The 26717-nt window shown below is 36.6% G+C and overlaps 1 protein-coding gene across 9 annotated transcripts; it reads left to right on the plus strand.

The window, feature by feature from the left end:
* Window positions 1-1556: 1556 nt before the first annotated feature.
* Window positions 1557-26699, plus strand: POC5 (POC5 centriolar protein). 9 transcript variants are annotated; one of them, XM_013192162.3, is made up of 12 exons: window positions 2664-2766; window positions 10462-10609; window positions 12405-12473; window positions 15409-15602; window positions 16006-16182; window positions 17530-17634; window positions 18511-18690; window positions 20026-20188; window positions 23251-23369; window positions 24187-24300; window positions 25096-25272; window positions 26283-26699. In XM_013192162.3, the coding sequence occupies exons 4-12, from the start codon at window positions 15414-15416 to the stop codon at window positions 26430-26432; spliced, it is 1374 nt and encodes a 457-aa protein (XP_013047616.1). In that variant the 5' UTR covers window positions 2664-2766; window positions 10462-10609; window positions 12405-12473; window positions 15409-15413; the 3' UTR covers window positions 26433-26699. The 9 variants fall into 9 exon arrangements, with proteins under 9 accessions (XP_047909627.2, XP_013047611.2, XP_013047613.2 ...); XM_013192157.3 differs by lacking the exons at window positions 2664-2766; window positions 12405-12473 and adding an exon at window positions 1562-1799 and having other exon boundaries at window positions 23293-23369; XM_013192156.3 differs by lacking the exons at window positions 2664-2766; window positions 12405-12473 and adding an exon at window positions 1571-1799.
* The last annotated feature ends 18 nt before the right edge of the window (window positions 26700-26717 follow it).

Consider the following 26717-nt stretch of genomic DNA (forward strand, 5'->3'; position numbering starts at 1 on the left):
CTAATGCATTTAACAAAATAAGCCCCTCTCATTGCCATTAAGTCTTTAGCAAAGGAAAACTGAGTACCACGTTAACAGATGGTTACTGTGCACATTGCTAGAATAGAGAATTGAGGCTCATAAAGGAAAATGTTTTCTGTTAATTCTGGCAGTTTTTGATCACTTGCTATAGACTGGAGTTATGACTAGTATTAAAGATAAGGTTTCAGAAAAACAGGAATGAAGAATTTATTGTATGAAAGGATATGGTTGGGGTAAATAAATGCCACAGGCTGATGACGGACATTAACCACCTGGTTGTAATTAGGGTTAAACTTGAGGTTTTTGCATGAAAAATACATAAACACATTGAAAATACAACGGAGAACACTGTAACATAAATAAAAAATAGGCAAGTTATAAAAACCTGAAGAATATACCCGATACATGTCATAAGGCTTATCTTGAAATCTCTAAAAAAAAAAAATGTTAAAAATAAAAAGCAAAGACTGTGTCTCTACCAGTGTACTAATTTTAGTAAATCATCATTGGGATAATTTTAAACTATTCATTTATCTAGATGCTGTTTGTTTGTTTTGATTTGGTTTTGTTTTGAAGACATGACCTAGAAAATATATTTTTTGCATTAACATATCTTACATAGTGAGAAAAGGATATTGGTATTTCTGTTTATATATTTCCTTTCAGGTATCTTTGAAGGAAAAAGATTTAATCTTTTCTAATGCAGTGAAAGAAGTTTCTGGAAAAGGAAAACTTTCCAATCATTGCTGCAGTTAGGCATTGACATCTACTTCAGTTTGAAAAGTACTCTTGAAAGAGGAACTAAGTCATGCATTTTACCGGATTCTGTATGGCTCAGACTTAATAGTGGGAAGCAGCAAAAGCAGAAGGACCCCACATTACCTACTTCAAATCTGTCAAGCTTCACTTCAGCCAAAACTGGCTATTAAGACGATGCTGAAATAGCCAAGAGCTTTTGGAAAAAGAGGTTGAAGGACTCCTTTACACAAAAAGGCACACTTTGGGAGAACTTAATGTCTCCAAGAGAGGTGAAATTTTGTGATGATTTCATGAGCTTAACAATTTCACTGGTGCAAAGATTCCAGAACAAGATATATACGTTGCTGTATTTTTTTTTTATAAAAGGTAAATTATAGCTTAATATTATATTTGGATATTTATTGTCTGTGCTATCTTTCTCATGTTATTAGGCAAAATTTTGGTGTAATATAAAGTACATTCACATTTATAGAGCTTGACCAGGAGGTTTGTGGCTCTGGTATACCAGATGGTACAGCTGTAGCCAGAGTTCAGTGCTGTAAATTATTGTGAAGGGATTTTCTATCGCATTGTTTGCATTACAAAAAGAACAATTAAGAAAGTATCAGGATAAATGAAGGCTAGCAAACGTAAGTACTCTCTGCTCCCGGGTGCCTGACAGAAAATCTTTAAAACTTGGTGTTGAATTTCTACTTATTATTGCCCAGAGGTAACATCAACGAAAGCAATTCTCTCCAGGATCACATGCAACAGCTATTGTTCCAACAGCTGCCACAGGAACGTTATACCCGACATGGGGTGTGCTGACACCAACGACTACACACCTCTCTGTCAAAGGGCAGAACAAATTTGACACCTGAATTAATTCAGCACACCCAGCTATGACATCCTTTATCGGAAGACTGGACTGGAGAGAGATGCGGGAAACCTCTGGAGAACAAGTCTTACAAGAAGAGGGACCTGGGATTGTTCAGTCTGGAGAAGAGGAGGCTCAGGGGCAACCTTACCGCACTCTACAGGTACCTTAAAGGACGCTGTAACGAGGTGGGGTTTGGTCTGTTCTGCCATGTGCCTGTTGACAGGACAAGGGGGAATGGGCTAAAGTTGTGCCAGGGGAGGTTTAGGTTGGATGTTTGGAAGAACTTCTTTACTGAAAGGGTTGTTAGGCATTGGAATGGGCTGCCCAGGGAAGTGGTTGAGTCACCATCCCTGGAGGTCTTTAAAAGACATTTAGATGTAGAGCTTAGCGATATGGTTTAGTGGAGGACTTGTTAGTGTTAGGTCAGAGGTCGGACTCAGTGATCTTGGAGGCCTCTTCCAATCTAGATGATTCTGTGATTTGTAACATCACTGCACCAACCGCTTAGAGCAGCTATTTGGGGAATTTCCTCTAGCTGGGTGAATTGGTCTAACAGGAAACGCTTAAGAGTGAAGGAGTTCCGACAAATAATTATTTTATTTTATTTTATTTTATTTTATTTTATTTTATTTTATTTTATTTTATTTTATTTTATTTTATTTTATTTTATTTTATTTTATTTATTTTAAATTAACTTTACACAAAAATATCTGTCAGCAGCAGTTCTCCAACCAGCAAAAAAAAACTGGCTCTCCCTGACCACCCCCAGTCCCCACACCGGTACCACGAAACCGCCCCCCCCGCCCGCGGCCCACTCACCGCCACCCCCTCCCTCCCCAACGGCCGCCCACAGCCCCCCAACGGCCGCCCCCCACCACCACCAGCGGCCGCCCACGTCCCGCTCTGCAAACCCGGGAGCGCCGCCGGCCAATCAGCGCGCGGAAGCCCCTGACAGGCAGCGAGGGGCGGGGAGCGAAGCGCCGCCTAATTGGCCGTTTCCCACCAAGCTGCCCAATCAGAGAGTGCTTTGCATAAGCGGGCTGAGCCAATCGGAGGGGCGCTTCTTCTTCCGCTCCGGTAGTTTGAAACCGTCGTGTCCAACGGCCGGCTCCAGCAGTTGCCCGCAGGTGAGAGGGGCGGCGGGGGCGGCCGGGGCGCTGCACCGCCGGGTGGTTGGCCTAGCTGCCTTGGAGGCTCTGCTTTTAGGGGAAAAATGTAAAAATCAGCTCACGTACGAAGTGATACTCCCTGCTGCCTGCCCACCCGTGTGCCTCCCGGGTCTGTTCGCGGCGCCCCGCGGTTTGGCCTTGTTTTCGCTGGCTGGCACAGCGGCGCCGCGGTGTCGCCCCCCTGTCGCCTGTGCAGGCCTCAGGGGAGGCTGCAGAGCGGCTTGAGAACGCGGGCTGGAGCGGTGCTACTTCGTGCTTGTAAGTTGAAAGGGGCCCTGTGAGGAGCAGAACCCGCACCTGGGGTGGAGCCCCCTGATCTGAGTGCAGCGTTAAATTATTTGAAAAGCAACGCTGTTTGTCAAAAACAAACCCAAAAGCACAAAGTTCCAAGCGCAGCTGGAGGAATTCAAATGTAATGGTAAAAACAGCCATGGTGAGCCAGACCAGAGACCTTCAAAGTCGTGTACTCTTCCTAAAAGTAGCTGCCTTAGCATTTTAGTTATACATATGTGGTTTGGAGGAAATTGGCACTGTTAACAGCGATCTTGCTTTAATGAAGTTATATATAGGTGTGTTGGCAAGCAGTTGGGGAAGATGAGAACACAGTAAGCATGAAGGTGCTCCTCTCACTAGTATCTGCCCATCTAGTGATTTGCACCTCAGCAAATCACTGTATTGATGTCTTACCTAATACCCCTTGACAGATACCTGGTTTTGAAACTTGTCCAGTATTTTCTTGATCAGGTCAAAGCAGATAACTTATTCTCGGCACGAAGTGGCAATGACATCTGCAAACCTCAGCTTAAAACAAGTGTAATTATGCTCTCATAGTAATCTGATCTGTTCCTCTGCATGTAAGCAGATTTCTAGAATTCTGAGTTTACTGGGATTTTGTACAGGAATGTTGCGATAATCAAAATGAAAGTTTGGACCATAGGCAGGAATACAGGAGGTACGGATAGGGAAAACAAATGTGAGGAAAGCTGAAAAATTAAGTAGTAAACTGTTAGTGGGAATCTAAAGTGATGTTGAAGTCAGTAAAGGCAGTCAAGTCGGAGACCTGATGGACACAGTGGAGGGCTAGCCCACAGAGATAAAGAAAAGGGATAGTAAGAGAAGTCACACACACTGAGCTTGAGTTGACAGTGACTCTCATAAGGTGGCATCAAATAGATAAGCTGCAGTTTTAGGTTTGGAGAGCGGCATGGAGTGGAAAGGTAAGCATTATTTGTGTCAAAGGAACCCACTGAGTTTTGGAAGACCACAAACTTGAGCATAGTTTCTGTGATATGCAGAGAACTATATATGCTAGACTGAGTGTTAAGGGAACAATCTCAGAAGGCTGAAAATAAAAGTCAGAACAGTGGTCTTAAATTAATGAACAAACTTTGCAGAAGTGACTTAAGAGTGACCCTTTTTCCACTTCATTAGACTCATCAGTGTTCATGTGAAACTTAGTTGGCCTCCTGCTTCTTAGAAGGACTGATGGTAGTTCAGTTCTGGTCTCTTCTCAATCCATTTAACAGTATTTGTAATTTGTTAAACAATTCTAATTCCTATCAGTGCTAGGTAGTTAACTAGTCCTTTGTGATCTTCCCTAATGCCTTCCACCATGCGCGCGTGTGCACACGTTTGAATATCTCTAGGACTTTAGGAGTACAGTGCGAGTTATAAAGGATATGGAGTTGAAGCTGACTTTTTAGGATTATCAAAGAATATTTTGGGACTATTAGAGGAATTTATGGACTAAAGAAAAAGGAGGAGGGATGGGGACAGTGCTAGTATAAACTTATTTGAAAAGGTAGGGTAGCCAAAACCAAAGGAACAGATAGTGAATAATTTGTAGGAGCGAGGAAGTATGAAAGTTAAACAGAAGAGAAGGCAATGAAAATGAAAAAGGAAGCTAATATTTCTTGTCATCTGTACACCACTATACAGCAATAAAAGTATTTTTAAAAACTCCAGAATGTCATATTTTGTACTTAAAAACATGGTGCTTCTATTAGGGGCTCAGTAGTAAGTAGAGAGATGGTAACCAAATTTTTTTGAACCTTGGGCTGTAGGAAATCTCATTTAAAATTGTCTTTAAATCACTTTTAAGATATCCATTGGCACAGAAACTAAATTACCATTCTGAAAGTTGTAGATGCTTATCCATGATGAAGGAAGAATCAGTGTCTAGAGTAACTCAAAGGACTGAGACAATTAACTTACATCTGTATTCCCATATAGAGAGCTGAGTTTATTGCTTTTTTTTTCCTTTTTGATATTTTGAAATGTGATAGCGTTGCTTAAGGAGGATGTTTCCCATCGATTTAATGACAGTACAACTAGCAATTTAAAAATAACATTTCTGTCAGAAAATGCATCTGTTTATTAAACAACTGAGAATATTATAATTGACAGTTTTAGAGGTGTCCTAAAACTAATTTTAAACTTGCATGGTTGTTATCTATACTGTACAAGTACCCTGTTCCTCTTATTATTTATGCTGGTGTTCTTCCCAGGCATATTCTGCTGACAACTCTCTGTCGAAATCTGTCAGGTGATTGCTTTTCACATTTATCAGGCAACTATACTACTATGCCATTTGTTCATTAACGAATTCCCTTTGCTTAATAGTGAGTTCACATTCAATTCTGTAATTCCTTTAATTTCCTTCCACCCCCACCATGTCCTTTGGAGTTTATTCCCCATATTCTATCAAGTTTTCTCAGAAGAGCTTCAGTTCTTCATTGGAGGTTATTATCAAGGCTGCAGTAGACTAAAAGATAGATTTTTCAGAATGTCCTTAAGTTCATTAACATTTCTACAAAATTACCTGCTTCCCTTATCTCCAAAGAATACTTCACTATATCGCTTAGATATTGCTGGAATAGTTGGTGTTACCTGAACCTAAGGCACTACCTGTTCTTCCAATATCTGTCAGTCCTCCTGGGCCTACAGCGTGACAACTGAAGCAGAATTGAAAAGGTGGAGAGAGACCAATGTTGATGAGTAAGAGAAGGCTTCAAGGTATTGAACTGAAGTGGTCAGGGCATCATCTCGGCTTGGACTGTGGGAGAAAATCACAGCAGAATGTAGACATTGCTGTGGAACTCTGTAGAAATTTTGTACTGAAGCAAGCTAATAAGCTCCAAACAGTATAATTAAGAATTGACACAGGAGTGTATATGTAAGTTAAGTCTTTTCTCATTCTTTATATGTCTGTTTTAACTGTTTTCTCTATCAGCATATTTTAGTTACCAATATATTTAATGTAAAATTTTATTTTGTATTACCTGAAGCATTAGGTATTAAACTCATAACAATTTTCTGTTATTCTACATTGACTGACTTGTTGCTTTTGGGTTTTCCATGATTTTATTTAGAAAGTCAATAAAATGGACTCAGAGTCAACGAAAGTCTTTTAATGCTTTTGAGTATGGTTTGGATAAGACAATTAAATAGCTTCCAGTCTGTGCTCATAGCAGTGCATATAATAAGGACACATTCAGGTTACCCCAGCAATGCACATTGAAGTAGTTGCTACAACAGAATCTGTGTTTCTGTGAAAAAGGTTGGAGAACATGCAGTAAACACCTTGGAATTAAAAAGTGAAGTTGAGCTTCTACTGTTGTATAGACTAACTTTGTGCAGGATGTCATCAGATGAGGAGAAAAGCACGAGTCCAGTTTTACCAAAAGACTCAGTTCGGGGCAGTTCTGTTTCTTCAGATCTTCAGGTAGGAAAGAAGCAACCCTATCTGGTTCACTGTTACAACATTTTATTTAGAAATGGGCAATTATGAGGAAATCTAACAAAGCTTTCATCTTTATTATGTTTTAGTTGGGCAGTAAAAACAGAAGTAAAATGTGAGATTAAAATATATTCATTTGGATTCCTTTGTGCATTTCCCAAGAAATTTCAATTTATGTAAATTCACATCTAACCTTAAGAGATTAATCAGTGATCGTTACAAGTAAAATAATATAGCTTTCTTATCTTCTTTCTAGTATCAGATTTATATATTAAGTTTTAACAGGAGGCATAAATTTGACAAAGTAGGGTATAAACCCAGTATTTCTGAGGGATGAAGTGTAGCTACATGAGGTTTCTTACATGACGGAAGGAAATGTATGTATGTTCATTTGTTTCCTGCATAAAATATGTCAAAATATGCCAGAGCTGTAATATGCAGAGGGGTGTGTTTTTCTGGGCTCAATATTCTTTTCAAAGGATGCAAAGATACTGGATAAAAGCCATCCTATCCTCTTGAAAGCAGTAGCTTTTCATCCTTAATTTTTTAATAGTTGGTTATTACTATTTGAGTACTTTATGGATTTTTTCCTTAGATAGTGTTCTGTCCAAAAAAGGTTAATTTTGGCAATAAGTTTTGCTGGTTGCCTTGTATAAATGTATCTGTAATTCTGTCACCTGGTGGAATGGGCACATACAGCTGAAGCATCATTAAATTATTTTTTCCTCCTGACTTTGTCCCTTTTAAACTACCTCTTTGTGGTAAATTATATCTGTAGTTCATCTGCTTCTCTGTTTGTGGTCATATCTCATAGATAAGTTTTCTTAATCTGTATTCACCAGTCATAATTCATATGTGTTTCCAATGATTTTTGTAATTGGAAAACAGGATAAAGTCATTGTGCAACAAATTGTGGAAGACCAGAATCTTCTTATATGATGGGGTTGTCTGAGAGGCTTTAAGTTTACCTTGTAGAGAATGATAAAGCTGAGTGGTATCGTTGAATGGTTGCTACTGAGTACATTTCTAGTCTGTCAATGATTTAGTTTTCATATGCAGCACTCTTACTGCAGTGAACTGGATTTGAAAAGGATTTGGGTTTTCTGAAGATGTGATTATTGCTGTAAATCTCAGCAGCTGCCTAATTTCAGTTGGATGACTTGTTTTTAGATGTTTCTGTGAATTTTAAATACAACTTTTTATCTTCGTTTACCCAAATATATTTGCAAATCTGGCTTTATCTGAATGCAAAGCAGATTAATACATAACATAGGCTATGAATGGCTCCTGTAACTCAACACAAATGAAATGGCACACAGAGCCATGTATAAAAATAATTGTGCAAGGTGGAGCTTTTCTAACTGTAAAGCACATTCTGTGGGAAAGATTTTACTATTCTAAAATAAGAACACAGATCGTATAGCTGACCGTTTGTCATATTCGTCTTATTGCAGTCTGCAGGACTGGTTTTTTTCTTTCAAGTTTCAGGTTACAATTGGGGTACTGTGTTTTCTTTTATATTTGTGTTCAACTTCATCAGTGTTGTAATATTGTAGTTCACGAGTATTTATTTTCAAATTTTTCACTGGATGCTGCCTATTGAAATTTTCTGCAGGTGCATAGAGCATATTTGTGTACATAGTGGATTATTTGAGTTTTATAAAGTTTTAGAACTTCAAAGACTAGATAAATCTCCTGCCTTGATTTCTTTATTTTGCTCAGAATGTCTATAGTAAGATAGACTGTGAGCTAGTGTTTAAATTTGGTGATTCAAAATGAACGACTTTTTCACACCTGACATGTTATCATCTTTGTTGAATTGGGGAGGAATTAGTTTTAAGTTGCTCTTTAGTCATGCAGTCTCTGAAGAATGTTCTAATGTATTCTGCATAATATATTTCTTTTAGATGAGTTAAGGTTAACAAAATTAGCTAAATTTATTTAACTAAGTTAAATAATATATTGGCTTTTTTAGTCTGCTAAATTTTAGCTGTAGAGAATTTTATAAAGATCCATTTTGTTCCTGGTTGAATAACTTATCTGAAGTTATCTGTTTTCTTCTGGCATCTCAAAGAATCTAAACTCTTATCTTTTTTTAAAACTACAGATGTGTACTGGAAGTGGTAGAATCAGTAGTGTGTGTGGATAGAATATTTTAAGATATTCTTTATAAACTTGATCTTAAAACATTTGAATGGACTGAAGTCATGGGAGCAGTAAAACACAACTTCAGTTGGACTAAGTAACTTCGCAATTTTTAATGGCAGGGCTTAATACCAAGGTTTTGTTTTGTTTTGTTTTAACCTATCTGTGTCATTTTATTGACCTGTTAAGAGTGACTTGTTTTTGAGTATGAGCTCATGCACTACAGGATGGCTTATTTTAGGGCATCAAGAGCAACTACATGTCATTAAAAACAATTTGCTTATCTTTTGCTCTTCATGTAGCATTGGATATAAAAGGTTGTACCTTGTAGCAAGGAGTTTAGGTAAATACATAGTAAAGGTGCATAATAAGCATGGCCTAACTACTAATGTGTGTCAGCTTTCTTACTATAAAATGTAACGTTATCTTACAATTAAGGTGTGGTTTGCAGGATTATTATCCAATTCTTACACATGGTAAGAATGTATATTGAAAAATACTGCATTGTAAAGTAAGCCAGTTTATGTCTTAGTTTTGATCAGGTTTTATTTGTTTATGCTACATTTTTTCACTTTTTACTTAATTTACCTTTATGAGTTAAATCTAAAAAAAAGATAACCTTGTTGATTTGTGACATTTTTTCTCTTTTACATAGAATACTTCTGTGATACTTTCTCTAAAATACATAGCATATCTTTTTGATATCGTATAGCTTCATATACAATATGAAATTATTTAGACTTCTAATTTTGACATGATAGACAAGAAGATGGGATGTGGAAATCTGAAAGGATTCTGCTAAAATGTATAAAACCTAGCTTCTTAAAATGTTCTCTAGTTAGTTGAAACTGACATAAATGTAAGGGTTACACTAAAAGTTTATAAACATTGTGTTTCAACCGGAAGATTCAACAACACATTACATGTACCTTAAACTGATTGTTTCCACTCTAACTTTCCCCAGCTTGAAGAGGAAAATGGTTTTTCAATTTACAGTTGGTTTCAGACATTGGAACTCTTTAGGATCCTGAATAGAGTTAGTAAAATAGTATTGAGTGAAGGAGAAAGTACTGCTGGTGGACTGGTTTAATACTTTCTAATTGGCATTTTTTTCCAATGTTTAATTAATGACACTGCTGGGAATGGATTTTACAATTAAGCCAAATAAAAATACAATATACTATACTACTAATCAAATACTGGATAATCAGGTATCTTTTGATGATTGCTGTCAAAGAAATTGTAAAGCCAATTATAATGTTACAGAATGTGAAATGTGACTCTGCTCAGTAGCATCTTTGTCATTGCTCTAAAAATACGCACTTTTTTTTTAATCCTCTGCAGTAATGGCAATGCTCAAAAATAGCGTCAGGTGATTAATAGCTTACATGATCTGGAACTATTTAGATTCTTTTTGTTCGTATTTAAGGTTCTTATTATAATTTTTTTTTTGCTCAATCAGCATCTAACAAAATCTTAAGATATAACTATTTACATAGTTCCATATTACTAAATGCATTATTTGTGTTTAGTTGTAAACAATGTGTTGCAGAAAATGAACCAAGAGGAAAATAAATTATTATAACTGGTATAGCTCAATTCTAAATGGAAAACAGCTCACTTTTGCACCTTTAAGGGAAATCTTAGTTTTCACCCTAATAGGAAAACACAAAAAATTGTCTAAGCCCATTTTTACTTCTTCCTACATATACCCATTTTTTAGGAATGTAATTGTAGCTTTATAATTGTTTGTCATCACTTTGTGACAGGATGAGTACGAAGAGCTGCTTCGTTGTGCTATAGTGACTCCAAAGTTTGAACAGTGTTTCCCGAAGTGGTCAGAACCTGTCTCCGACCTGAGAGCAGGTGGCCGATTTCCAAGTGTAACAGATGATGCCATATACTGTAAGACTCCAGGTAATACCTGCAAAGCTATGGGTTAAGCTTACAAGAGCAACAATACAGCTTTTTAAATTTCAGTTTCTTATGGTTTCTGTTTTAAAAGAATACACAACTAATGCACATTTTGCACAAGAAGAAATTTAAGAGGGTATTATACTCACTGAAGGGTTCTCTCTGACATAGGTTTCAGGTGACAGTATTGATGTAGTGACAGTTCTTGGTGTTCCCAACTGTGGAATATAGGTTAAAATAAACATTTAACATAGGTGGTGTAATAATGTAGAACAGGGTGCCCTTACTTCATAGTTTGTCAGGTCACAACTGTTTTTGCTAATACTTGCACTGCTGTGATAGATAAATTAGTATTTAAAGTAAGATTGTTTTGAAATGTTAGCTGAAAAGGGCTTTATGGAAACACTACTCATGTCACTATGTGAATGTCATTCTTGTTCTTTTATTTCAGCCACTCTATTCTAATTTTACTTTATTACTTGGCATTCAAGGATGAGTAAACTTAATGTCTTGTGATGCATTACTAACACTGATATTTCTGGTTATACATTATTTGTTTCTGTCACAAGTATTTAGCTTGAGGAACTTTTGTTAATTTAACCTAAAATGAAATACTAAATAATCATTTCTGTGTTATTTCTTTAATTTCTTAACTTACAAAATCAGGAAGAACTTTAATTTCTGTTGTTCAGAAGGTCTGTCACTTTATCATAAAAATGCTTATCTACATTTTTCTGTTCACTCCTTTTTTGGAACCTTGAGGACAGATTTTTCTCTTCATTTTAGGGGATTGTGGGGTATAAAATAGTAGATGATTTTACAGATAGACTCTAAGCAGTTTTGAAGTGATATGTAAACCTGATGCTAATTGTCTTCATTGCAGTAAATGTTGTTTGTGGCTATGGCTAATGTATGAGAATTGGCCATGTTGATCAGAGCTAAATAATTCTGATAGCAGGAATTTACCAGTGTAGCAAAGGACAATCCAGATACTGAAAGATGTTTTGTACATTCATAGTAGAAATAGCCATGACTAAAAACTAAGTACATCTTCTGAAGTTGTGTGTTGTCTTCGTTGTGTATTAAGCTGTTAAAGCAAAGACTATGATTAAAGCGAGGATGGCAGTATTGGTAACTTTTTGTGGTAGAATTAGCAAAAGGTAACTATTAAGCAGTCTACGATTTGCACAACCAAAGATCATTCTGTGGCTACTGTCAAGAGTCCAGTAGTCTCTGATAAGGTTCTCTTAGATATTCCACAGGAGGAAGCTTTAGTGTTTTAATACCAGTCCACTCACCTGAAGATACTAGATGTTACACAGTCTCGATTTAGCAGAGTGATACGGCAATATACTGAAATCATAACGCAAGTACAATGTAGAAATTATAATATATGGTTAGATCAAAATACAAACATGATTCCTATTACTGGTATCTTCACTCCCTGTCATGACACTGGCTATCCCCAAGTCACTGGGGAGGAAAATGTGGGTTAAAGCCAGCTCAAGCTCTTCAAAGTTATTTTAATGTTTGCTCAGTGTTTATACTCAGTAAAAGGTTGAGCACCCTATGTGCTTCCCCCACACACATCTGACTAGCACAGGTGGAGTACATTCCCACTTCTTGATTAACTAAGACTGCTTAAACAACCAGTTGGTCCATTAAGCTGATACAGCCATTCATAAAAATAAAAGAAAAAGAAGGGGAAAAAAAAGAAAAAAAGGCCACCCTCAGTCCTCCTCAGTGCTGAGATATGTTCAGGTTTCTTTATAACAGCTGTGCTTACTCCTTGTAACAGGGTTACTTCCTTGATCTTCATGAGCACATCACTGTGCCTGTCTCCTCTGAACTATTTTCCATCATAGAGGTATGTTGATGAGTAACAAGAGCAGATTGCAAGGATTCAAGCACAATTGCAAAATTCTGGAATTGTAGAGAACTTCCAGGACAGGTTCTGGAAGTCTTTCTGGATCTGAGAAGTTGCACTTAAAAGGGGAGCAGAAGATTTCATACTGAGCTATTTGCAATTGTATTATGGAGCAAATTCCAGTTTGGATCTTGCCGCTGTAGTTACTTACTGTGGTGCCTTGGAAAGAAATGATATTATACTTGTCGGTGAAAATTTTGAATTGCAGTTTATGTATTGTTCATTATAATGCAATTTATAATATTATTAAAATGCAATCTATCTTTTATTTTCAAAATGAAAAAAAAATGATTTAAAAACAGTAAAGGAGAAACTCTTGATCTGCTCAGGCTGAGGCAAGAAAAATATTTTCATGGCCCCCATGATGCTTCCATTAACAAGGCACTATTACAATTTCTAGTGCTTTACTACTTTAACAAAACATGTTTGCCATTCAAAATGACTCTTCTCTCTCAGTCTGGGAGAGAGCTTATTTCCTTGAAACAGCGCTTGAAACCATCTAGTTGTAGAAAGAAAGTTACATTTTTATTTCAACTTCTAAAGTGATATGACTAACATCTGTCCAGCTCTTGTGTAGAACCTCCAGTGTTAGATCAGGGTTATCCCTTATTAGGATGGTGTTTGCCACAGTTTTAATGGCCTTAGAACACCATTTGTTTCCAGATACTAATGAATGACACAAGACATTGGATAAACAGTGAAAATGTAGCTAAATTCATGTTCAATATTATACTTCTGATACTGATAGATCAACAAGTTGTTCCAAAGGACAGTTGATTTTTTTGTTTGTGTGTGTAGCTCCATTTTTCCATTTGGCATCACTACTTTTTCCTACTAAAAATCAGTCTCCTTGAAATTTGTTCTTTCCCTGTCATGTTCTAATGCTGTTGCTGTGTTAAAAAGCAAAGTAATGTTGTTAGCATATTGTTCTTTAACTTTGTAAAACAAAATGAAGGTCTGTTCTGTAATGTTAAGACCTAAAAGTTTTCACTTATGCAGAGGTATTCAAACTTGCATTTTCTAACAGCTTTTCCATGTGGTGTTGGTAGTGAGACCAACAGTTGCCAATATCATGTGATGCCTTCTGAAAAAGTTGTTTGTGGAGGGTTCTTTGGTCTCATATTTTGACTTTTTCCTCAGGTTTTTAAAACTGAAGTTAATGTTTCCACTCTGACTGTAGAATTCCAATTATTGGTATCCTATATTTGTTACAGTAAATTTAATGATACATGTGTTCACTAAAAGCTTCCAGTTAAATAAGAAAAGTAATTGGAATAAAATATGCTGTACTATTCAATCCAATGTCCAAATGCTTTTAAACTTTGAAACTAAATTTTAATTTCCTGTTCTTGTTATCAGATTAGTTAATTAAGTTTGAAGAAGAGGAAGAGTGGAGCAATAAATTCTTTGTAGCAAAGACGTGTAATGATGACTCATACCCAAACAGTGGGAAAATTCCTTCTCTTCAGTATTGATCCATTAATACTCTGAGAGTATTTTAAAAAAAATAACTGTGTATTTTAACAAATTGCTACCCTTAGCCTGTGCCAGGTGATAACATTGTGAGAATAATTTTTAACATCTGTCTAACCTTCATCTGTATGAAAAAGTAAATGGTTTCTGTGGAGTATTTTGAAAGTCAAGAGAAAGAAATAAGTACTTTTAAATTATTTTTTAAAGAAAAAAACGCTTCCCCCCACAGTGAAGAAATAGGTAAAAATTCACATTGAGAAATAGGGAAAACACGTTGAGAATAGGAGAAATTTGCTTCTAGTTTGTTCTCTTATGTCCAGAAATATCTTGACTGTTGAATCTCTTGACTGTTGTTCATGGTATCTTTCAAAGACTAACCTTGAATAGGAGCTACTTGATCTTCATTAAAATAGTAGGAGACTTACCTTCCTAAGAATATCTACCAAGCATTCTCAATATCAGTTTTAGTGAAACTCTCAAAAATACCAATTCTTTGTCAGACTGAAAAAAATATAAATCTTTACCTTCTTCTGAATCTTTTTTCGTTTTGCTAAATACAAGTGATCTGATAATTTTTGGGGAGAGGGAAATAAGCTGGTGAGCTGAAAAAAACTTGCTTTCTCTCTGCTCCATGAGAACTTGATTCAAAGACTACACTAGGAAAAAGCTGTCCATTTAAGCATTCAGGAGTTGGACTGAATAAAAGCCTTATAATCCCTTAGGTCTGTGATTGTGATGTTTGAAAATCTCTTAACACTATTTTAAGATTACATACCTATTATAATGTTACATACTTTCTTCTTTGAGTACACCTCTCTCCCTGAAATGTAGTATTTTAGTTCTACTTGCCACTTAGTATTCCAAACATTTGCATATACTAGCAGAAAAAGTTAATCTGTAGTATGCATCTGTAGCATAAAACAAACCTATGGTTTGCTGTTGCAAATGTGCAACAGAATGCCACTGTCTTCAGGAGTTTACAGTCTCATTACGGAAAATGGCAAAAGCTTTTAGATTTCTGACCTTGGATGTTAACCAAAAAGGAATCCATGTTGAGAGTTTTTGTTTCTTTCAGTGCTTTTTTTTTCCATCTTGGTACTTGCTGTCATCATCCTCTTTAACATGAAATGACATTCAAAGATTCTGTGTAGGGGAGAAGTAGTTTTAATTGGATTACTGTTACAATGTGACTGTTGGCTTAAATATGCCTGTGTCTTGAAGGCATGGATTTGAATTAGGTTCTATTTGGTGTACATGGGGAAAGGAGGTTTCTGATGGCTTAAATGTTTGGGTTTTTTGGTTGTTTTTTTTTGTGTGTGTGCCTGGCTTCTGACTTACATCCAGAATTCAGATCAGTTAGCCTTCCCAGAGTACCAATCCTTATTCTCTGTTTCATTTTTAGACCTTATGTCAATAAAGGAGCCTTCTGAGGCCAATATGGATCGGCTTTGTCCTGTTTCAGAAGAGACATCTTCACAAGGGTCCACAGATACTCCAAGAGAAATCGATGAAACCACAACAACTGAATTAACTGTACCTGATGAAAAAATAACTCAAATAGAAAATATACTTGATCTCTGGAGTGGCAGTCTTAAGGTATTTATTTTGTATAGATTCCTTAAAAATAAAATACAGATGTCAGTGTGCTATCATAGAATGTGTAGGAAAAGCTGTAGTGTGATAGCATTGCAAAATGCTCATTTTCTTTGTGTTTTTAGTTCTTTTGTTTTTGCATATTATATGTAAGCACTAGGCTGTTTTATTACAAACACTAACTTCAAAAAAAAGTTTGGATTAACTTTCTACATTAGGGATGTTCAGTTATTGTCGTTCAATAGTTCATTATGTCTGGTAATATTTATAGGCACAAACAGCCTGCACGATAGAGGCATCATTGTATAGATTCATGCCTCCTTAACTGCAGAGTGTTTTAAGATTAAAAGACTGGGGAGGAGAGAAGTTTACTAACTTCACTATTGTCATGCCTTTAACTTTTCAGACAAGTGTTCTGACTGAATTGAGAAAATGGAGGCTGAATTTTATCGAACATCACAAGCTTCAAATGAGACAAGAAAAAGAGAAACATGCTGCACATGTGAGACAATTGACCAATCAGATGGAAAACTTGAAAGAATTGCTACACACATATGAAATCTCTATAGGCAGAAAAGATGAGGTAGTATTTCAATTTCATAGATCAAATTGTCCTCTTTAAAAAAAAAAAGTACACCAACTTCTTTGCACTATCTATTTGAAAAAATTCTTGCAACTAGTAACATAGAAGTAAATAATATATTTAGATTGTGTAGTGGAAAAATGAATCATTGTTGCTAATAACCTACTAACAATGGAAATTTAACATGTATGTAAATATTTTACGTGGTTTGCGTTTTAAACTTAGTGTCTATTGTTGTTAACTTATTTTGTGAAGATCACACGTCTATTATGCTCTTACTTGACTGAAATTGTATGAAATTCTGTATTGAAACTTAGGAATTTTGTACTATTAGTCAGATAACCACGTTTATTCCGGAGTAATTTTTGAGTATCATTCATCAGTGTGTGTTTAATGATAGCATAAATATTACTCTTCATAATTTTTATGCGGTAGTTAGAATAGCTCTAAATGGAAGTTACTCCCAGGAGTCCGAAGAATTTGTCAGTGTTACCCACTGGAATTGCTCAGAAGTGACTGATGGCAGAATCTAGCTTAAGAGATTAAGCAAAAATGTACAGAAATGCTCAGTGATTTGATACCCAGTTTACATCATGCCTAATTTTTAATCAGGGAACCTCAGCTGCTTCTGCTATTTATACTAATTAAAATATATATATATGTATATATATATATGAGTTGGTAGTAGAAGTCCCCAGCTGAATTCTCTGTCCAGTAGATCAACCTACCTCAGATTTTTTGGTAGTTTTAGTCCTATGTGGGATCTTTCTTGAGATCTTTTAAGCAGAAAGTTTTAGCAGTTTAACTGTTTTAACTTCTGTTAAATTTAACTGTTGTTAATTCGATTTTTTTTTTATTTCTGAGCAACTACTTAGCTTGCTTATTCTATTCAGAAAATTGAGTACATTTTCTGCAGGTAAGTTATTTCTTTGCACTTCAATTAACAGTGCACTAAAGCAAACATTTAATAATACCAATAGTATAATAGTTCCTGGTGCATCAAAATTCTCCTTGCAAATTAATGATTCTTCTGACCTTCTGCTACAATAATGTATGACTGTAAGGAGATAAACAGAAGCCCGCAGATGCAGAATGAAATAAGAAGTCAAATCAACTTCTCGTATAATTAAAGAGTAAGCGTCTTAAGTGCTGCAGAGTCTCAGTGAGAGTTGAATGTTATTCCTGATTTGAACTTTAATTGTGGTTTCCTACTTGATTAAAGTAAGTGGAAGATTTAGTAAAAGGCTGCTGCTAAAAGTAAATGCTTTAAGTGAAAATAACTGATGTAGAAAGTACATTCTATTTGACCTTACTAAGATCATAACTATTGAAATAATATTTTTGCAGGTGATTACTAACTTGACCCAAGCATTAGAAATGAAGAAGGAGAGAATAGAGTTAATGAGAAAGTTTACATTGTGGCGGATTCAGCAACTTAAAGCCAAACAAGAGGTACATGTGCAAAATAAAAATGTGATGAAAATGAAACCTTTGAACTCAAAAGAGTCAGAGTTGGTGCAGTTCCTGTTATAGCTGGAAGAAATGGCAGTGATTCTGTTTTGATGTCTTAGGCAATGTCAAAAATACAGTTTGAAAGCATCAATCCTTTTTAGAAAAATGCTGCTGTCAGAATATTCTCTGGGATCAGGAAAAAAATCAAAATACACTTGTTTTGGATATTGGTTTGCTCCAATTACTGTTATCAGCTTGCAACAAATCACTGTAGCTTGCAGTATCTGCATTTTGAAGTAAGTGAGGAGGGATTTTTTCTAAATTTTAAATAAATAACTTTTGAGCAATGAAATTATTAAATACCACATCTTACATTTTGGGGACCCAGTTTCACAGGTAAAACTTCAGTTGCCAAAACTTGAACTAGTTAAGAGCTAGTCACATGCAAAATGTGGGGCATTGTGTCAGACATTGTAAACACCTTGCTAAATTAAGTATGACAGAAAATAAGGATCCCATGTCAAGGCTGCAAACGTCTCCCAGTCTAGACTGTTAAAAAGGACAAGCTGATATTCAAGCCCTTTGTTTAGTGGCACATATTCTGGGCTAGACTCAGGTTTATTGACACTGTTTTGTGTAACCTAGTTCATTGTGTTTTCTAATGCTGAGGACAGTAATGCTTCTTAACTTGTGTGCAGGCAGAAACACTGAGCTGCTGATGCAATGTGCCACAGTGAAGCAGTACACAAACATGTAACTCGGTTATTACCGTGGTCTATGTAATATGTGGCAAAACAGTCATCCCCAGTCTCTTAAGTACTTAAGTTTTTAACCATATGTGAAGCAAGTGCAAGTTTGCTCTATTTGTTTCCTAAGGAATATGCGAACAGAATAGCAGACAGACAATTCCAGGCAGCTTTGAAGAAGAAAGTATGGACAGCATGGCGCTCCCTTAGTGAAGAAAGATGGAAAGAAAAAGTAGCAAAAGCCTGTCAGCTAAGGGCAGAAGATGTCTGTGTTCAGCTCACCAATGATTATGAAGCCAAAATTGCAGAGGTAAAATAAGGTTTCTTTTTTCATTCCTCTACTCCTTCCCTCAATACCTCGCTCCCAGTTTCTTAGCAAGCTTGAAAAAACTGATGACTTTCCAGCAGAAAAGAGCTCCCATACACAGGAAAAGACATGAGGAAATCTAGGATCTCTCCTATGGATGGTTGCCATATAGATGTGATGTTTTGTCCCCAGCGTTTGATGTAAAATGTTGCTGATCTACGCACACAGGTGAAGTAAATGGCACCCTTACTGAAACAGGCTCTTAAAAAACTATTTGCCCACCAATAGGGATTATTCTTGTTTCCTAGGAGTACACCGTTAGTATTTGCTATGCAGTTTGAGTTCTCAATAAAGAACAAAGTCTTAATAGAAATAAGACTATTACTATTATTAATGACCATTCAGAATACAGTATTTTTTTTATAACAGACACTCTGTTAAAGGCTGGTTTTGTCATCAACTTGCCAATCACACTCGTTGAAAAATTTTCAAAGTTTAAGTTAAAGATAGGTTATCAACATACACACTAGTGCTTGTTAAGTAAAAAAGATGCATTTTTAAAGCTTTCTATTTTAGAAAGAAATTAAACCTAGAATTTTTAAGAACTGTCTTACCAAATGTGACTTAGCAGCCACAGTTACATTGAAATAATGTCCTTTGACTCAGGTGCATACAGCTGTATGCACCATACTTGGAAAATTAGAGCTACAGTTCAGAAAATTCAGTTTCTGGTAAGTGACTAAGTCATTCCAAACAGAGTGAGTAATTTCAAACAGTGGGAGTTGTGTTTTGAAATAATATGAACCCCACCTGAGGATGATGAATTTTGGAAAATGCAACAAAGGGAAAAAACAAAATCAATAAGTAGTAAGTTACAAGATTAACTTGGTTTGTCTTTTCTCAGTATTTGTAGTTATTTACAAAGGCCAGAAAAGTGGGATTGCTGATGACAATTCACCCTGTGCTTAAATAGTTTTCTAACCCTCATTTCTTGGAGTGTTATGGGAAACTAGATTCCTGAGGATATCTAGCTTTGCCAACATGCATAATTTCTGGAAGACAAAATCTGGCAAGATAAATTTCTGCATAGTTGGTTAGGGTCTAGCAATCCTTTCAAAAGTGTTCTTTTCATTGGTTTGCTCTAGTAGAAATAATGTGCTGTAGTACAAATAACTGACAGATAACTAACTGTTTATCCCTGGCAAACCACATATTCTGAAGTTAAAATGCTTCTCATTGTAAACACAGTAAGTGACTTTTAAAACTAATTGAGGAATTATGTTCATGTTTTGCATTCAGAAGTACAAGACAGCTGTTTCCATATTCTTTTTTTTGTAGCTAACTGCTACTTTGGAGCAAACAAAAGCTGAGATTCTGAGACTGCACAGTGAAAGAGAACAGTATGAAGACACCATGAAGAAAGCCTTCATGCGTGGTGTATGTGCTTTGAATCTGGAAGCAATGACCATGTTTCAGGGCAAGGACAGCAGGACAGATCCTGGTCAGTATAAAAAGTAGCCTTGGTTTGGTAGTTTGTGGGTTTTGTTGTTATTGTTTGTTGTCTTCTGTTATTTCTTTTAAAGGATTCTCCTTTTTTTTTTCTTTTGTTTTTTAAGTGTGAGGACTTAATGACAATACAAACTTTATCAAACTGTTATTGCTTTAAAAAGTCCCATTGAATATGTTAAGAAATACTTTGCTGAACTTCTCACTGCTATGGTTCAATGTAGAGCAGGTTTCCTTCATCAGGCCTTGCTCTGGGTGTGGTAACCTGCAACTGAAAGCAGAACAAGAAGCTGGAGTTGGCAAGCTTCTTAGAATACTCTGGAAGATTACCAAGAATTCTGTCAGCACCCAGGTTATGGCAGAGGAAAATGCTGGAAAATACTGGAAAATACTGCAACAAATCTGCTTTTCCCAGACTTTTCTCTCTTCGTTCTTAATCTTGCCTGTTTATGCAAAAAGGGCAAGTAAGTCTCCCGGGTTCTGTATTTACTAGGAGTGCTGTGCTGGAACAGGAAAGACCACTGTAATCACAGCTGCACATTCATAAAACTTGTGTAGCGATGCAGAAAAGAGCTGGACACCCCTACTGATGTAATGAACTCACCCCCTCAGAATGAGACAGTGTACAGCATTAGAAGCATGATCTTAATGATGCAGCAGCCTACATCAAAAAGTAATACCTCTGCCAGCAGATGTTCTGCACCTGTATGTGTGTCTTAGCAACCAGCTATACTGGCAGCAGTTAATAGCCTTAGACAGGTAACTTCAGTTCCTAAACCCTTAACAATCTTATACCAGAAGTTTCTGAAGTACTTCAGAGAATTTCCTCCACAGAAATATTAGGGCCTAAATGTAGGTGTGAAGAAGAAGAAAAAAAAAAATCTAAAGGTACAAAACGGCACTTACTTCAGTAGCTGTCAGATCCTGTTAAACATAAACAGTCTTTCTTCAAATATAACGTTGGCTAAGTATGGTAGCTGTGTGCTAGTACAAACATGGGATCAGTATCTGAGGAACAGAATGAATGAATTCAGTATCTTCAAGGAATCGTGAATAAAGTTTCAGGGCATTGCCCAAGTACTCTACTTCTCCATGTGTAGAAACAATTGTTCTCTCAAGTTTTATCTTACATACAAAAATGTCCCACTACCTGTGAGCCAGTGGGTCTCACAGCTGATGGTGAGTGGTGTTAAATAGGAAAGCCTTGTTTCTGTAAACTTGAGAAGAAAAGGGTAAGTAGGAAGGGAATATAGAAAAATGAACTCTAGATGCTGTGACCAATCTCTGGGGTTCATGTATCAAACATTTTGCTTGATTTGGTATGATGCAGAAGTGGTACCTAGTGATTTTGCTGTGTTGGACACTGCTGGAGCACCTGTACCCAGTTTTTCAGGTGTCCAGCATGACGCTGTGTAATTTTCTGTGGTCACTGTAGTATTTACTCATCAGGGTTCATAACGCTTCATAGTCTCAGGTGTCCTTGGTCCCATGCCTGTCTTCTTCCACTGCTTCCTATACCATGCTCTCCCCTGTCCCAGCCACACTAGTCTCTTTTTTTGTGGCAGCTAGACAGTGCTTTTAATGAAGGCAGTTACAGAATGATTTAACATAGTTGAACAACTGCTTATTTGCATTTCTGCTCAGGTATAACAAGACTGACGAGGACATTAGATGATTTAAAACATGAGAGAGATGATTATTCTGTTTTGTTCTAGTTTGTAATCTGTGGACCTTAAAAATGCTATGTGCCATTCAGTGATGCATTTATACAAACGCTGCAGTGCCACCTATTGTCACTGCAAGTAAAAGCAGAATTTGACTCCATAAGAGAGTTATGAGTAGGTTATTAATAGTATGCAAGTATTGCAACTTTAATGGGACCATAGCATTTGGAGTCAGTGTTGATGATCCAAAATCTATGGCTGATTTAATCTTGGGTGATTTTATTATTTTTTTTTTTAACTAGGAGCCAGAAGAATTCACATTCTGTTATTACATAAATACCACTGCATTTTTAAGTAACATAAATCAGATCTGATTGGTTTGTAAGTGGGCATTAGTCCTGTCTGCGTGTAAGTTTAATGTGCATGTGTATATGCATTATTGGTACAAAATGTGTATTATGGCAAGTTTTCACTCATGAAATCCTCGAGTATTGTACTGATATAACTACTTACTGTATTTTTCTTGCTCAGTTAAAAAAAATAACAAAAAAGCAACTGTCCCATGGTGTCACTCAGGTCCCTGGAATGAGCAGAATTCCTAATAGCATCATCTGCTTTAGAAACAGAAGAGTAAACTAAAATATTTATCTTTGTGTCCCTTCAGGAAGTTTGTATTCTAAAAGAAAAGGCAAAAACTGCTTGAAAAGATTCTGTGCTTAAGTCTACAGATCTGACGTCCTCAGGATATCTGCACTGAGAGACAAAAGAAGGCTGCTGCATAGCCAAGACTCTGTCTAAACAGTTTGCACATGATCAGGCTGACCCAGATTGAAGGGGAGATGAGGACTGTAGGGCACCCATAGAATCTCCCAACCCTACAGCCATGACATGGCCAGCATTGCAGCCATTGTCCGTGCAGATGAGGTGTTGCCGGGCACAATCTACAAAATCACAGTACGTTCTTGGAAAAGTTAAAATAACATTTTGTGTTCCTGACAAAGAATCCTCTTAAGGATCTTACACCCTGTCAGAAGCTCAGTATGGCCTTTCCCTCCTTCATTGGTTGCTCTCTACTTGAACTAGCTTTTGGCCCTAAGTGTAAGGGCAGCTCTTTCACAATGGAAAGCTCTTTCACAGGAGTGTTGAGATATAACACAGAAACAAGCCCCCTGAAAATACTTCTGAAAAGCTTCTGAAAAGAAGGGTCAAAAGAAAGATTTATATGTTTGTGTGTGTGTAGATGTATGTATCTATAGAGAACGGACTGATCCTTTTAATAAGTTATACAGAAATCCCGAAAGAATACTAAACTTTTTGTTGTGAGTTATCTCATTTCCCCTTAGGGTTTGCTAAATTATGTGTTGATCCCATTACTTTGTGTTTCAAATAATAGATATAGGAAGTAGGAGAGATGATAATGGTGCCATTGTTGCAGGAATACTACCTCCTTCACAATACAATCCCCCCTCACCACCACCTCCACCAGCAACTGCTCTTCAGATGGATGACTTGGTAAGTGTGTACGTATTCACCAGTGGTGAAAACATACTTCCTGCATTGGGGCCTGGGGCTTTTTAAAGAAAAATATAATAGCCCATTAGTTGGAGGAATTTGAACTCTAAGGATAAAAAGAAACCTATGAGTGTGTCCAGACTTCATCATATAATTGAAGTGGTTAAGTCATGGTTGCTGTGACTTGATATACTTACATTTAGCTGTTTTTATTTTCGAGAAAATACATTAAGCTACTGAAGACAAGGTCGCTATAACAAGCAGAATTTGCTTTCTAAGGTTCTTTCTGGAAAAAAAAAAAAGTTGTTAAACACCTGTTTGCCAAAGAAACTAAGCTTGCTATTATCTGGGAAAAAAAAAAAAAGGAAACAGGCTTCACTTGAAACTTCTTTTTTAAAAATGCAATGTATATGGACTCTGAGGAGATTCAACTTACTGTCCTGCCATGTCAAATTATCCAGGTTATTATCCAGTAGCTTGAAAATTCTGGACCTACACAGAGTCATGCTCAAGACACAGCCACTGTAAAATAGTTCCACATTAGGGTACAGGCTAGATTGGAGAAGACATGCTTGCCTATCTTCCCAATTTTCCATGCTAAGAATATCGAACATTATTCACTCTGCTTCCAGCAATACTTGGACAAACGTTTGAAAAAAAAAAAAAAAAAGTGAAAACGGTAATAAAACATTTGAAAAAAAAAAAGTTAAATTTAGAAGGGTAATTGGAATAGTCAAAAGACTGTCCGTCTGAAGAGTAAAATTGTATTTTGGGGAATGTTATATATACTTATTCTTTAAACTCTGATTTCATTCAGTTTTCTACCCATCTGGGTCATGCAAGCACTTCTCAGACCAGGCTAGACTCTGATTCTCCAGTAATCATCAGTAGCACAGCTGCAGGATCTGGGGTGACATCAACTCAAAAACTGGTAACATGCTAAAATTAATTTGTTTTGTACTTTAAGACAATCACAATAAATTTTAGTTTGGATATAATTTTATTTCCACTTTTTTCAGAGCAACACAAGTGTGTAGTTAAAGTGCCATGGGGTTCACTTAGATGTATGAAGACACTAGCTTGTAAATGCTCATTTATGTTAAAGAAAACCCATTTTTCTTAGGAAGAATTTTAACTGATTTTGGAGCAAAGAAAAAGAAGAACAATGAAGAACAAAAGTGCATATGCACTTACATGTAGCGTAACAGGAACAACTGGTGTTTCATATGATACCATGGTGTTCTTAAAAAAAAAAAAAGTTTTGCTTTTGCTAACCCTTATAACTTTTCTCAAGGATCCTCTGCATTGTTCTCCTTTTCTATTCCCATCTGATAATTTGCTACTAGTCAACAGAGCAAGATGCAACATCTTATTGCATCTGCTGTCACTGCTAGAAAGACTTGCAAGGGTGACAGAAGTGCTTGCAGCTGTCACTAGAGTATGCAGCCAGTGAGCAAAGCTAAACTATCCATGTTGCTTGATTTTTGTCAAATTAGCCTTACTCCCCACAGTGTAGTAGTCACTTACGCTAAACACTATCTCTGTGGAAAAAGACAAAATTAACCAGGTAGCAACTAGATGGTGCAAATTCAGTCCCATGTAACATAACTGTATTACATGCAGTGTCCTATGTTCTATTAGGAAGTGGCTAATAAAACTAAGTGGATATACTAAAGCACTGTAAATATTACATTTACAAATGTTAGCAATTTATTTTTTTTTGTAGCCCATGGCAAAAGTAATAACATCTGCTCAGCAGAAAGCAGGAAGAACAATCACTGCTCGAATCACAGGCCGATCTGATATGGGACAAAAACACAGAATTTGTGGTAGTTTAGCAGTGATGGGAGTTGCTCCACCCATGAGTTCAGTCGTTGTTGAAAAACACCATCCAGTCACTCAGGTAAGTCAGAATTATGCTTGTAACAATATTCTGAATGCAACATACCTGGTAAAATTTTAAATAGAAATGACCAAGATGAAGAGACAATTAGACAAGGCTCAGATTTGAGTCCTGCTTAAAATAATATGCAATACTGTCTTTGGGCTGGGTAGAATGAGCTGATAGTGAGGTGAGGAGAGGAAGTAAATACTGCCACTTTATCTGTCTTGATTCTGTATTAATTATTTTATAGGCAGAGTAGTTTTGGTTGTCTCTTTCTTGGCCAGATCTTCTGTGAGTTTTCATTGCAGCCGAGGGCTTATAAAAAAGATGGAGAGTGACTTTTTACTTGGGCAGATAATGACAGGACAAGAGGGAATGGATTTAAACTAAAGAGGGGAGATTCACCTAGAGGTTCGTAGGAAATTCTTCATTTAGAGGGTGGTGAGGCACTGGAAAAAGTTGCCCAGGGAAGTTGTGGATGCCCCATCCCTGGAGGTGTTCAAGACTAGGTTGGATGGTCCTGTTTGCTCAAGTATTCCCAGACCTGATCCTCTTCCACCAAAGGTACATCTTCCTTGCTCCAGCCATTCAGCCTGGCCTCTGGAACCTGGAATTCCTGAGGACCAGTCTTGCTGGTAAAGACTGAGGCAAAGACCACATTCTGTACCTCTGCCTTTTCACTGTCCCAGGTAACCAGGTCTCCTCTTTCCTTAAGGAGAGGGCCCACATGTTCCCTAGTCTTCCTTCTGTACTGAGGTACTTGTAGAAGCCCTTCTTGTTGCCTTTGATGTCTTTGGCATGATTCAATTTTGTCTGGGCGTTAGCTCAGAGGTTTAGCATTTTTCTTTGTGTTCTGAGAACTGTCTGTTACAGATTAAGAGAATGAGTCTTTTTTCTTCTTTAAGTCACCTTTTTTTTTTTTGGAAGTGTATTTCAGCTTGAATTTAATCTACAGCTCACTTAAAGCTATTTTAGTGCTTTTTTTTTTTCCACTACTAAGCCTTTTGTTGTATCTGATTACTTTTCAGCAAACCATATCCCAAGCCACTGCTGCTAAATATCCTCGAACTGTGCTCCATTCTTCCGGTTCTACTGCTGTGAGACCTGCAGGACAACTTGGACGAATGCTTCAGAGCCAAACTCATACCGGTGTTCAGTCAATAAAAGTTGTTGACTGAGTGAATATCCTTTACACTGGTGGGAAGTTTTATCAAGATACAATTTAAACCTCTTCCCGGTCCTTTCAAATTTGATGTAGCAAGGCCTAAATTATGTATCATGTTTTTACCCTTAAAAAAAGAAGTGTTTATAGTAAGCATCCAGAGGGGGAAAATGACCTTGAAATGTTGTTCTACCTCCCAACTATTTGAGAACTTATTTTATTAAGATAAACACTTTATTTAAATAATCTTTTTGCACACTTTTAAATAAAGGATAAAATGTGATTTTTTTGTCTGAAGTGT

Source organism: Anser cygnoides, chromosome Z (assembly GCF_040182565.1).
Source record: "Anser cygnoides isolate HZ-2024a breed goose chromosome Z, Taihu_goose_T2T_genome, whole genome shotgun sequence".
NCBI classification, from domain to species: domain Eukaryota; kingdom Metazoa; phylum Chordata; class Aves; order Anseriformes; family Anatidae; genus Anser; species Anser cygnoides.

Coding starts and splice junctions, on each gene's coding strand:
- POC5 (XM_013192156.3), top strand. CDS start 1,662: ATGACATCCTTTATCGGAAGACTGGACTGGAGAGAGATGCGGGAAACC. Junction 1,800..10,461: donor AACCTTACCGCACTCTACAG/GTACCTTAAAGG, acceptor ACTTTGTGACAG/GATGAGTACGAAGAGCTGCT. Junction 25,273..26,282: donor AACACCATCCAGTCACTCAG/GTAAGTCAGAAT, acceptor ATTACTTTTCAG/CAAACCATATCCCAAGCCAC.